Source organism: Podarcis tiliguerta (assembly GCF_965153285.1).
Source record: "Podarcis tiliguerta genome assembly, chromosome: 5".
Taxonomy (NCBI): domain Eukaryota; kingdom Metazoa; phylum Chordata; class Lepidosauria; order Squamata; family Lacertidae; genus Podarcis; species Podarcis tiliguerta.
This window is the reverse complement of record NC_139538.1, coordinates 63,221,161-63,233,509: the sequence shown is the minus strand read 5'-3', so window position 1 is coordinate 63,233,509 and position 12,349 is coordinate 63,221,161. Positions and strand designations below refer to the sequence as shown.

Here is a 12,349-nt window from a genome sequence, read left to right as displayed (position 1 = left end):
AATGAAACTTCAGGCACACTCTCCATTCATGCAGAGTATCAGGCAGCAGCAGAACGAGCCAGAAATATGTGCTACATTGCTACTTTATTTCTAACTACATAAGACAGAAAAGATTATGCATCTGCTTTCTGTGAGAGACAGAAAACAAACTGAACACAAAGAAAGAGGAAACCAGTAACATCAACATCTGTCTCCCGTGAGACTTCCAACAGTCTGGAATGTCAATAAAGTCTTGTGACTCCAAGAACTGCACAGTGGCATAACAGAAACCTAACACAGCCATCCAGAGCAGATTATGTGGTTGGTTGTGGATCCATCAGCGCTACAGTTTGCATCCTGTATCTCTAACACAAAGATTATTGTGAAAATGATGTTCAACAAATTCACAGAGTTAGTAGTCATGTTAATGAAATTGGAATATTCATACTTAGAATCCATATCCTTTGAAAGCTTAGATCTTGTAGGGGGAGGGAGGTGGGAGGGAGGGAGGGAGAGAACTGATTCCTTCATTTCCCAATTGTAAAGTCACCTTCATTTCCCAATTGTAAAGTTACTGTGGGTAAGCATCTGGCTTACCCACAGTGGAAACATAATACTAGACTAGATGGACCATCACTTTAAACCAGGAGGACTCTTAATAAAAGAAGTGAGCGGCAGATATTGGACGACCCGCAGGTGAGAAATCCCCTCCTTCCCTGCCATGGGGGGTCACCAGGGATAATTACCCCCATATTATCCCTGATAAATTGCACGACTTGGGGGGAAAGGTGTCAAACACCATGGCTCTACAGCTCTATATTTTGGGACAATGTTAATTTTCATTTAAAAAAAAAAAAAAACAGCAAGAGGAGAAGACTGAAGAAGCAACTGCAGCTCGTTAGACTCGTTAGATTTGTGGTAATACTGACCCTTTAACTCTAGTTATAGCATTCCAAAACTGGCCATTTTTAACTGACTGCAGAATGCTTATGGGAAGCAAGCAACAAGTGGCCATTTACTCATCACCAAAAAAAGATCCAAAGAGAATTCAAGTTTGTAATCCAAAACTTAAGGAGGTAAATAAGAGGTTCAAAAAAATCTTCAGGTCTATTCAGCCTAATCCCAAATGTCTGCCAACAATACAGAGCGATCTTCACTCCCCAAAATAAACACACACTTGGATTTCTTCTGTTTCTTCTCTGCCTTATCCACAACAGATATAAAGCATGTAAAATATATAACCATCAATTTTATTGTAACTAAAGTCAAAAGGGGATATATTTGTATCCAACTCTCACCCGCTAATAGCTGTCTCTCTCTACAAATCCAATTCAGTATCTGTTTTGAACTTGCCACGGTTGAAACTTTTAAGACTTTCAGTATGTTACATTCCAGTCAGTCCCTTCTGAAAGTTTTAAACAAAATAAATACCTGGGTGGTTTTCGCTATTAAAGAAATATACATCCCATTTAGAACAAAGACTAGATGCAATATGTAGCCGCTTTCCCTTTCCTGTTTACCAGAGAGCAGAATTACTTTCAGTTTTAATCCACCACAATTTAAAATATCTATATCCATTATCTAAGCCCAATTTATCCAAATTTCAGCTTTTTTATATTAGCAGTGTGTCTTCCTCAATTTCACATTTATGAACTGTTTCCATGCAAAGTATGTATAGCAAGAAAGGAGCAGGTATCTGTTTTTTCACCCCGTCTCTTTGCCAAATTATCTCTTTTCCAAATGTCTAAAATTTAGTTTATCCAATGTGGCTTTAAATTTGTCAGAAAAGGTTGCCGTGTCCTGGCCAAAGTTCAAGGCTTCTCGCCTTGAGGCTGAAGTCTGCTTCTTCTGCTTCTGTCGCTCAATCCTATGACTTCTCCCTCTTTGTCTTTTCACGCGGGGGGCGGGGCGGGATGGGACGGGACCAGAGAATCTGCAAAACAGCGCTGCCGAAGCTCCGCACCCAAACTTTCCTTTTGGGCTTCTTTTGGGGGCACAGTACCCTTGTGCTCTCCCCGGACCTCTTTAGTGATCAAGCCTTTCCCAGAGGTTAAGGCTCCACCTTGCAGCCATTCGCGGCCAACCCCAGAAGCCGATCAGATTTACTTTCAGATATACATTATTATGCAAGTTTGATGACAAGGCTTTTCCCTTCATCAGGACTACTGTGATGAGAATGCAACTTAAGTTGCATCTCAATACCCCCATTAAAGATGTATGGATTTAAATCCTTCTGAGGGCAAAGATTTAATTCCCTGAGGGATTACTAAACTGCACATAGACATCCTAGCAATGGTTGTTTTTTTATGGAAGGGTTTTCATGGATAACAAAGGAACATAGAGCATTTCTGTTTTCCATCTTTTCTACAGGTTAGTTACATTTGGTGTGAGACGCTGCTGTCCTAGGCATTGTGAGTTGAAGGGGAGAGAGAGAGAGAGGTGGGGGAGAGAAGGGGAAGGTAGGGAATGCTTTCCAGGGTGAATTTTCTTAAGAAATATGGGAGTGACATATCCCAACAGAGGCTCCTCTGTCATTAGTGCTTCTCTCCCCTTTTCTCTATCCAAAGTGAATAATAAGAGATAAGAAAAACTAACTAGAAAATTCCAGCAATACAACTGCTAACTAAGGGAGGATTCCAATCTAGAGAGAAACTTATCAAATTAATGTTTACAGCTCAGTGGCGGAGAGCAAAAGAGAGAGAGATTAGACCAGACACTGCTGAGGGAGCTAAGAAAAGGCAGCACTCTATCCCAGAGCAGATAGATCCCAAGGCTGGGAAACAACTGGAATTGGACCAGTTCCTCATCGGAAAGGAGTTGGCCATCACCACAAGTACTTTTTCTACCCTCAATAGTCATGCTGTACTAGAACAAGAATCTGCTACACAGCATGATGAAGCAAGAGCAACAAAGAATCTTAGCCGCTCCTAAAACAACGGAGGAACACCCATGGTTACTGACAGATTTAGAAAAGGCAAGGTTGATAAGCAAATTTTTGTTATAACTGAGACTGTGACGAACCTTTATGAGAAATGGAATCTTAAGAAATCTTGTAGTGCTTTTCATCAACACACATTGACAGTAATGGGTTCTGAAGGAATATTTCACATTCACTTATAAGTCTGCATTAAATCCATTATCTCTATGTACATGCGCTGTGGGGCATCATAGCCTATGATAAAATCCAGATGTTCCCATTCAGGAATATCCTTGTGGTAAACTAAGTTTGGGATCTGAGGCAGCAAGAGGGCCATGTCCTTTGAGTCTGCAAGCCAGTCGTTTCCACCACTCCAGACAGCTGTTGGAAGAGTCATCCGTTGTACGTTGTGGAAAGGTGGTGTTGGCTAAAAGAGAGAAGATAAAAAAAGTTTAAAAACAGTCTGCAAAGACTTCCTGATCAAAACACACACACACACACACACACACACACACACTTCCAAAACACACACATATCTAAGTTGAGGGTTGAACCATTAATGTGCAGGTTGATCTATTAATGTGCATAACAACTGGGCATTCATCAGAAGTTGTGCAAGAAAGTGCACATAATCCATCCATGAAGAGGAAATTGTGCAGATTGCCTGGTCAATCTACATCTCAGGGTTGTTGTTCCAGCCTCATGCTGGGGGGGGGGGGAGTCCTGCATTGTTGGGGGTTTGACTCAATGACCCCTGTGATCCTTCCCAACTCTGTTATGTGATGATTCTATGATTTTTTGAGTACCTAAACTTTGTTCTTGTCCTTACTGTTACTAAGCAACTGAGCTTGTTTGTTTGTTTGTTTTTAATGGCAAGTGGCCGAGACCCTGGGCTGCAGGCCGCTCTGCCTGGCTGTAAATCCAGCACTGATTGTCTGGATTTACTGATTGTTCCGAAAGAATGAGATGATTTTCATGTAGCATTAAGCCCAACTATGAATGAGCATGAATGTGCACTCTGCCTAAGAGGATTGCACAGACACTTTGACCCTTCTCTGGTCTCACTACTGCTGCTTTAGCATTAAGGACAAACCCAGGCTCATGCTTTGCCTCACTCCAAACAAACCACAAGGTGGAACCAAAGTTTGTTCTCGTATTTGCAACTCATGCAGTGTCTGGAGAAAGACAAGCCACATGCCTGGGTTGAGCAACTTGCTAAACCAAACTACGGATTAGCGTGCAGAAGAGCAGCAGCAGGAGAGTCAAGGGAAATGCAAAGTGGCCAGGCTCTCCTCTCAGGAAGCTCTTCCACACCAGCATTCATAGCAAGCTTTGGTTTGGCTTAGAGTTACCTACAAACCAGCTCAGTGTCTTTGACTCATTATTCCCAACTATCATCACTCTGATTCTTCCTACTGCTCCAGTTTTGTTAGCACTGAAGAAACATGATTGCAGTTTCAAGACAGACTCTTCTGGCAAATTTCAAGTATGGCTGTTAGAACCAGACATATCTTAGTTAGCTAATGTAAAAGGTAAAGGTAAAGGTACCCCTGCCTGTACGGGCCAGTCTTGACAGACTCTAGGGTTGTGCGCCCATCTCACTCAAGAGGCCGGGGGCCAGCGCTGTCCGAAGACACTTCCGGGTCACGTGGCCAGTGTGACATCGCTGCTCTGGCGAGCCAGAGCCGCACACGGAAACGCCGTTTACCTTCCTGCTAGTAAGCGGTACCTATTTATCTACTTGCACCCGAGAGTGCGTTCGAACTGCTAGGTTGGCAGGCGCTGGGACCGAACAGCGGGAGCTCACCCCGCCGCGGGGATTCGAACCGCCGACCTTTCGATCGGCAAGCCCTAGGCGCTGAGGCTTTAACCCACAGCGCCACCCGCGTCCCAAGTTAGCTAATGTATAGAGGGATAAATTTGAAAGAAAGGATGGAAGCAATTCTCATGGGTGTGCAGTGGCGTAGCGTGGGGGGTGCAGGGGGGGCCGGCCACACCGGGCACAACATCTGGGGGTTAGGGTTAGGGGGCGCAAACCCACGGGTTAGGGGGTGCAAATTACTTGCCCTGCCCCGGGTGCTGACAACCCACGCTACACCACTATGGGTGTGATGTATTGCTTTATAGAAAAATGATCTTCATTATATGACAGGGGAGTGAAGATAGGCACCTGGCATATGGCAGATTTGTCAACAAATTTACATCCCCATATTACATTTGAGATATATTTTTTGGATATAGAAATTAGATATTCTCAAGGGAATCTGGAGACCATTCCCTATAGTAAATGTGCATCAAATTTAAGAGATATTTTGGCATATCCTAAAGTAAATCCAAAACCTCTTTAACCCCCTAGATATTATCAAGCTGGGCCAAATAATTCCCATGTGGGAGTTGTAATGGTGGTAAAAGGAATTCCTTGAGCAATCCTGATTTTAATCAGATCTGGACAGGAGAATGCAAAAGTTGCATAAGGACCAAAAAACTCAATGTGTCATTGCTTAAACATTGTATAGAGGAGCAGCGTGATGCTAAATCTAAAGTATTGGTGCTTTGAGAACATACATGGTTCAGAGAAACAATTATAGACACAATTTAAAAGGAAGGAAATAAGAGGGATCTATTTCAGGTAGGTAGCCGTGTTGGTCTGACACAGTCGAAATATATAAAAAAATAAACAAATTGTCCAGCAGCACCTTAGAGACAAACTAAGTTTATTCTTGGTATAGGCTTTCGTGCGCATGCACACTTCTTCAGATACACAGTGTGCATGCACAAAAAAGCTTATACCAAGAATAAACTTAGTTTGTCTCTAAGGTGCTACTGGACAATATTATATATATATATTCATAAATATATTGAGAGGAATCTATAGATTAAGAACAGTAGCACCTGGTGGACTTAAGGAGAACATAAAATGGGTGACTGTTATACAACAAGTTGAAAGATGTACTTTTATTGGAAATTATGCCACATTTCTTGCCATTCCAGTTATTATTATTGTCACTGTATTGACACAATGCATGGAATTTTTATGAAATGGAGCTAGATGTTAGAATTTTTCAGCTCCGGCCCATCTGGAGCTGATACGGCTCATCTTGGATCGAGCCCAGCAGAGTATACATCCAGTGTCCGCAACGAAAGGATGAGGCAGGTATGGTGCTACACTGCTAAAAGCTTTATTCCTAAGCTATGCAGAGAGCATACAAATATATATCTTGTCTCTGTGAGAAGCAGAGAGCAACTCCAACAAAGAACGACAGAACAAAGGAAACAGGAAACCAGTGTACGTCACATCCCGTCTCCCTTTCCCGTGGGAACCCAACAGTATCTGGACTGTAGAATGAAAACATAGTCCCATGACTTGCAGCTGCTGCTCGGTGAAGAGGGAAACAGAAACCTGATTATCTATGCAATGGCTATTGTTCGTAAAGTAATAGCAGATCCTCTTACCTGAGTTCATTGAAACCACCCATGACCACTGCACTGTCAAATGTTATTTTGGCAAGTTTTTCCATTTGTTTGTGTTTTTGTTTGTTTATTTGCATATGTTCCTATTTTGGAGATATGGTTCCATGTTGTATGCATTGCTTTAACAGATGGTTGCCATTAATTTATTTATTTTGTACAAAGCTGTATCAACTGAACATATTGGCTTTTGACTTCACATAAACAAAGGTGCTATTTGGATCTGATTTGGTGAGCATACTGTGACAAAAGTCAGGTGCCTGCCTGTCCCACTGTTGAGTGGTGGCAAGAGCCCATGGGGTCCCAGGCACCCATACAGGGTTTGTGTCCCTTTGGAGAATAGAAGACATGGCAGACACTTCTGTGGCTTTAAGAAATATTCTTTGGATTTACGTAAACAAAGAAGTTAACATATTTATGGGCACAACAACCGTTTAAATTTGTGTATGTAGAGCCTAATGATAAACTTCATTTAAGTCTGTTACCCTTGACTTTTTAATTTTACCTTTGAACTTCATATTATCCACCCTGTATTTTATGAACAGCAGCCTTTGCCACGAGTACCTGTGGCCAAGCCTTACCAGCATCTACCCTCATATAAACACCTACAGAGAGAAATACTCAATTTGTGAGAAATTCTTACCTGGTTGTGGTGAGCCATGTTTGCTTCCTTGCTTCCCCAGTCAAAGCCTTTGAACATCCCAGCCTTCGCAATCTGAAAAAGAGGTGTGCCATACTTTGAAAAACCAAATGGGCAAAGCAGGTGATATAGAAGTGTGCGATATGAATAGACCGCGGTACGGGCATAAACAGGGATGTTGAATGTGTCAAAAACCACGCTATGATTAAGGCTATGCAATAATGTCTAACTTCATCTTTAGTGAGGAGAACAAAAGTTAATGTAAACATACAAAAAAAGCTACACAAAGCCATCTCAAAGCAGTAGACCTGTTTTTTTAGTACTGCTCAACCTTCTACGTCTCCTCAGTTTATCTGATATCTCAAGAATGTTTGACACGTGTCCTACTAGAAATGAAGTGTTACTAAAGTGAATCAGGAAGAGGTTTGCATTGGAATCTGGAAGGAGCACCTTGCAAGGAGCTTTGACATCCTTGATTAATCTAATAGATTATGAACAGGTTGGATGCCCCACCCTGTTGTTGAACTTTGCATGTGAAACTGATCCTGATAAGAATCGGGCCTGTGGAGCAAAAAAAGGTTCCCCAGAATGGATCCAAAATAGAGAGCAGGTTCAAGGGAAGCAGTGGCTGGGAAGAAACAACTCGATTGTGGGATATATGAGCCTCAAATAACCAGCATGTTTAACCCTAGTTAATTCATGACGGGTTTAAGACAGTCCAGCCAGGCTTCACTAGGTCATTCCCCCTCACTTTGGAAGGAAGGGCTATCAAAGCCATTATTCATTCTCTTTTCCATCCTGTGAATCCAATCAGAAAGGACATCTTAGCTAGATGCTCCAAGCTTCTACCGTATGGCTTTAGCAAGCCAACTTTGTGTTTCTATACAAATAATTCAGATGACACTAAGTTAAAGTGCCTGTCTTTTCTTGCAACTCTTATGGGAAAGCACATGACTCTGTAAATAAACCATTTATAACTTACCAAACATATGTTCTTTTTCTATGCTAAGGGAAAGAAAGGGGGTTTTGGAAGAATCTTAAAGGGAGATATTTAAAAGTTCTAACAGCCTATATTTCCATGTTTTGTGATTTTTAATTTCTGCTGGGGCTCCCTCACCAAAGTGAATTTGCCCCAAACCTGGATCAAGGCATGTACGGAAATCGCCTTTTATTATTTTAAACCATTTACAAACAAGCATTAATATCCAACAGAAATGACTCTCATGAACAAGTCAGTTTCCAATGTGCTTCTACAATGCCTCTTCTACCGCAGATAGGGAAAAAAACAACAACCCATGTTATTTAGTGCTACAAGTCTGTGACTTGTACCTCTTTGTCAGATTGTTCTGTTCTACTGCATTCAATACCATGTGCTCCCAAATCATATCACTGCCTTGCCTGCCCAATGATATGAAGACTCAGCCTTTGCTAGCCAGGAGCCATGCTGATGCTTTGGACTACAATTCCCATCAGCAAAAGGCAGCATGGACTGGCTGATGGGAGTTGTAGTCCAATCAGGCAGGTAAAGCTTCCAGTAGCACTGGGTTCTTCACTGAGACACAATTCAGTAAAATACCACAGAAATGTAGTATTTTGTCCATCTACATGCAGAGGGACTATTTTGACAATAAAAACAAATCCATTGGGGATATTATTGTATCTTTAGCTTTTGAAATACTCCTGTTTGGAAACATTTAAACACAATAAAACTCTCTCAGCTTTAAATCCTTTCTCATAAAAACAAAACATATTTCTGGAGTCTGTAAAAAGAGAGGCTGAGTTATTAAGAAATTTTCTTTCAATCATATTTATTAATTTCATTCTTAAAAGTCTTTGTAAAAGCCTGTTCTGATTGCCCATTCTTCAATCGATACAAAAACCTTTTTTTAAAAGAGAAAAGAGGATTTTGGTGTCACCTGAGTCCAGTGAAGCATGTTCTGGATAGATGTCCCAGCTGGGAAGTGTGATAAATAAACATCGATTCGACTCTGTAAGAAAGCGCAAAGTGATTAGCTGAATTTATCACAAATTGCAACAGCCACTTCCCTTCCATTTGGTTTGTTTGAACAAAAGCAGTGCACCAGAGCTCAACATCTGGATATCACACAGGAATCCAAGTTTACATAGTAACTCCACTCCACTCCACTTAACACTTTCCATGGGTCAAGCACAGCACACCGTCCAGGGGGGCACAATACTTGCCTTGTCTCAGGCACTGGCAAACCATACTATGTCACTGCTCCTAGTGCAGGAGACACCATGGCACCCACACAGGCTTTTACTAGTGCCCCAGAATCTGAGCGGTGGTGGAGAGGAGTCTCTCTGGCCACTCCACTTAACTCTTTCCATGGGGCAAGCACAGCACACAGTCCAGGGGCTAGGGTGTACAATACTTGCCTTGCCGCAGGCACTGGCAACCCATGCTATGTCACTGCTCCTTGTGCAGGAGACACCATGGCACCCACACAGGCTTTTACTAGTGTCCCAGACTCTAAGCTCTCCTTTAAAAAATAAACCTCTAACCATCATAGACGCAAAATGATGAGGCAAAATGTGCAGTTATCTTCTGTGTTTTGTCTAAGTGTGATTAAGTTATGGATGGCACAAGTAGCAATCACTTCAGAGAAGCCTCCATACACCTACCTTTTTTTTAGAGCACACTCCTACTAAGTAATCAGAAATCTTACCATATTGAAGTTTAGCACATTAAAGCCATTCAACAGGAATAAAACAGTGCCACAAAGATAATCCATTGGGAAACGGTTACACAAGGAAGTAGCACACCATTTCACTGTTCTGTCTTGAGCTAAAAACTGCTTAGTTCCAAACATTTTCTGCCAAAACAAAAACATTAGTACATACACCATTTTGTTAGTCAATTCTCTTTTTTCCTATGGATACTTCTAACGAGTAGCTACAAAAAAAACTGTTATGAGAATCTTCCGCTCAGACATTTAGGATAGAATACCCATTCAAATCCCACAAGCACAGTCAGACAGAATGACCCTCTGGACCCTCCAAGAGGCTATTTTCCAGAGGCTATCCCAGATTTATAGAAGCCATCCTGGTTTCTGATTTGATCTGAGAAAGTTCCACTGTTCCTTAGGATGTCCATATTTTCAGCGGAGAAATGATGAAGAGATATGGAGTTCTGTAGCCCCCAGACAAGGAGATAAGTCACTATACAACCTTCAGAAGAAATCTGAAGGCAGCCCTGTATAGGGAAGTTTTTAAATGTTTAATGTTTTGTTATGTTTTCATATATGTTGGAAGCCACCCTGAGTGGCTGAGGCAACCGAGCCAGATGGGTGGGGTATAAATAAAATAAAAAGATGTCCCTATTTTTTATAGGAGAAATGTTGGAGGTTATGATCTTCTGCAATATTTAAGACACAGACATTGTAATTAGAGCCATCTAAGAGACGTGATGCAGTTCAGGTGCATCTTGCCATGTACACAACGTGCAGCTGGAGTCCTTCTAAAGTGGTTCAGGAACAAGCTAGATGGTAATGGTTCCCACAACAGGAATACTAGTTGAGTAGGAGCCCAAATATGCAAAAGACATGAGTTATGCAAACATTTTGCCAAATGTCCAGTAGCTAAATAGATGTGCTTGGAATCATTTAATTCTCCAGTCATTTCAGCAAAAGTGCTTTACTGCTCTATTGTATGCCTAGTGACTTAATTTAATGTCATGTCTCCTGACTTCATCCCCAGGCTGAGAAGATGAGAAGTAGCTATTCCTCAAATCTGAAAAGGACAGAAGTGTAGCATAGCAGCCAAGCGTTACTAGAACATGGGGAGGGGGGGGACTAACAATATTTCCAATGTTCCAACTCCAATGTTGTTTTATGGGTTTATAGAGCTAAAAGCAGCAGGGCGGAAGACATAGACAACACAGGAGACCCAAGTAAACAGCCTTCAACATGATCAGCGAGTGTCTCTGAGCCCTAAAAATGGGCGCATGTGCCTGTAAATATGATCAGCATGGCTCTCTTCCCCTACAGCTATTCATTGTTAATAAGGAATTAAGTCCGCAACTAGAAAGAAAGAAAGAAAGAAAGAAAGAAAGAAAGAAAGAAAGAAAGAAAGAGAAAGAAAGAAAGAAAGAAAGAAAGAAAGAAAGAAAGAAGGAAAGAAAGGTGGAAAGGGGGCAGGGTTGCAGGGGAAAGGGCTTTGGCAATCCCACCTGCCATTGAACCCAAAAGGTTTTGACTCTACTTGGTTTTGACGTTAAGCAAGATCCCTGGAGCACAGGCTTACTGTACTGTAAATAAAGCAATACTGTTATAAATACATTCCCATGTAACTGTTCAGAATTATTGCTTTAACGGCAACTGAGTTACCCACAGGTGTGATCTGCCACCATACCGAAAAGATTCTCATGGCAATTTTATTAGGAACCGTAGAGAATTGCGCCAAATTCTTTAATATGGGCACTGGATGCAAACAGTATCCATGAGTATAGAGCACCAACACCTTTCTTTTTCTGTCCACAGCAGAAACTGGAACCCATGACACATACAGCAAGGGAGAAAAGCCAGCCCCTCATTCTTTTTACCCCCCCCCCAAGGTCCTGGCACAGAACAGCCAAAGCGACACTGTGCTATCAAGTTGCAGCATTGGCTAGCATGAGCTCTTTATAAATGGCCTCAGGTCAAATGGAAAGGGCATCTCCAAGTACTGTATTTTTCCATATATAAGATAACCTTTTTTGACCCAAAAATGAGGTTCAAAATTTAGGATCATCTTATACACGGGTACTGATGAGGTGGGACAGGCGAATTTTTTTTAGCACGAGCCCGAGACTCTAAGCGGCGATTTCAGCAACACGAGCGGAAACCACCTATCAGCTGCCCGATCGCCACCAGAGGCTGCCGATTGGCACACTCCTGCTTGCTGTGACAAGGGCAGCTGTCTATTGGCTGCGACAGTGGAATCGGAAGGGCTAGTGGCGGCAATTGGGTAGCTGCAACATGAGCGGTTGTGTGCTGCGTTCCGGTGGGTGAGCGATTTTCAGCATTCCCCCCAAATAATCCTCCCCCCAAACCCCCTATTTTCTAAATTTTGAGGCCCCCAAAATAGGGGGCATCTTATACATGTGGGCGTCTTATAGACGGAAAAGGATGGTACTTAGCTACATCCAGCAATATTTGCATTCTGTTGTTTGAACAAATATTTTGTCTGAAATACATACTTTGAGCTGAGGTTCAGGAACCATTGCAAGTTTGGTCAAAGCCGTGTTGGTCAAATACTTTACAGTGGCTACTGGGGCCAATGCAAAGAACATCTTGATCTTCTTGGCTAGGTGTGGCATGGTTGAAAATGCAATGAACGCTGGGGGG

At 42.1% G+C, this 12,349-nt stretch overlaps 1 protein-coding gene across 5 annotated transcripts in view; it reads right to left on the bottom strand.

Annotated features, from left to right (window-relative positions):
- Positions 1 to 2,988: 2,988 nt before the first annotated feature.
- LOC310679021 (putative lysosomal acid lipase/cholesteryl ester hydrolase) overlaps positions 2,989 to 12,349 on the bottom strand; it is a gene marked incomplete at its 3' end in the record, with an annotated part of 43,742 nt that continues 34,381 nt past the window's right edge. For 3 of the 5 annotated variants that reach the window (XM_083443726.1, XM_083443725.1, XM_083443729.1), the window contains exons 5-9: positions 12,202 to 12,341; positions 9,692 to 9,838; positions 8,921 to 8,992; positions 7,008 to 7,079; positions 2,989 to 3,323 (exon numbers count right to left, since the gene is read on the bottom strand). In XM_083443726.1, the coding sequence (XP_083299852.1) occupies positions 3,090 to 3,323; positions 7,008 to 7,079; positions 8,921 to 8,992; positions 9,692 to 9,838; positions 12,202 to 12,341 (665 nt within the window). The remainder of the gene's footprint in view (positions 3,324 to 7,007; positions 7,080 to 8,920; positions 8,993 to 9,691; positions 9,839 to 12,201; positions 12,342 to 12,349) is intronic. The other 2 variants (XM_083443727.1, XM_083443728.1) reach the window with 2 other exon arrangements.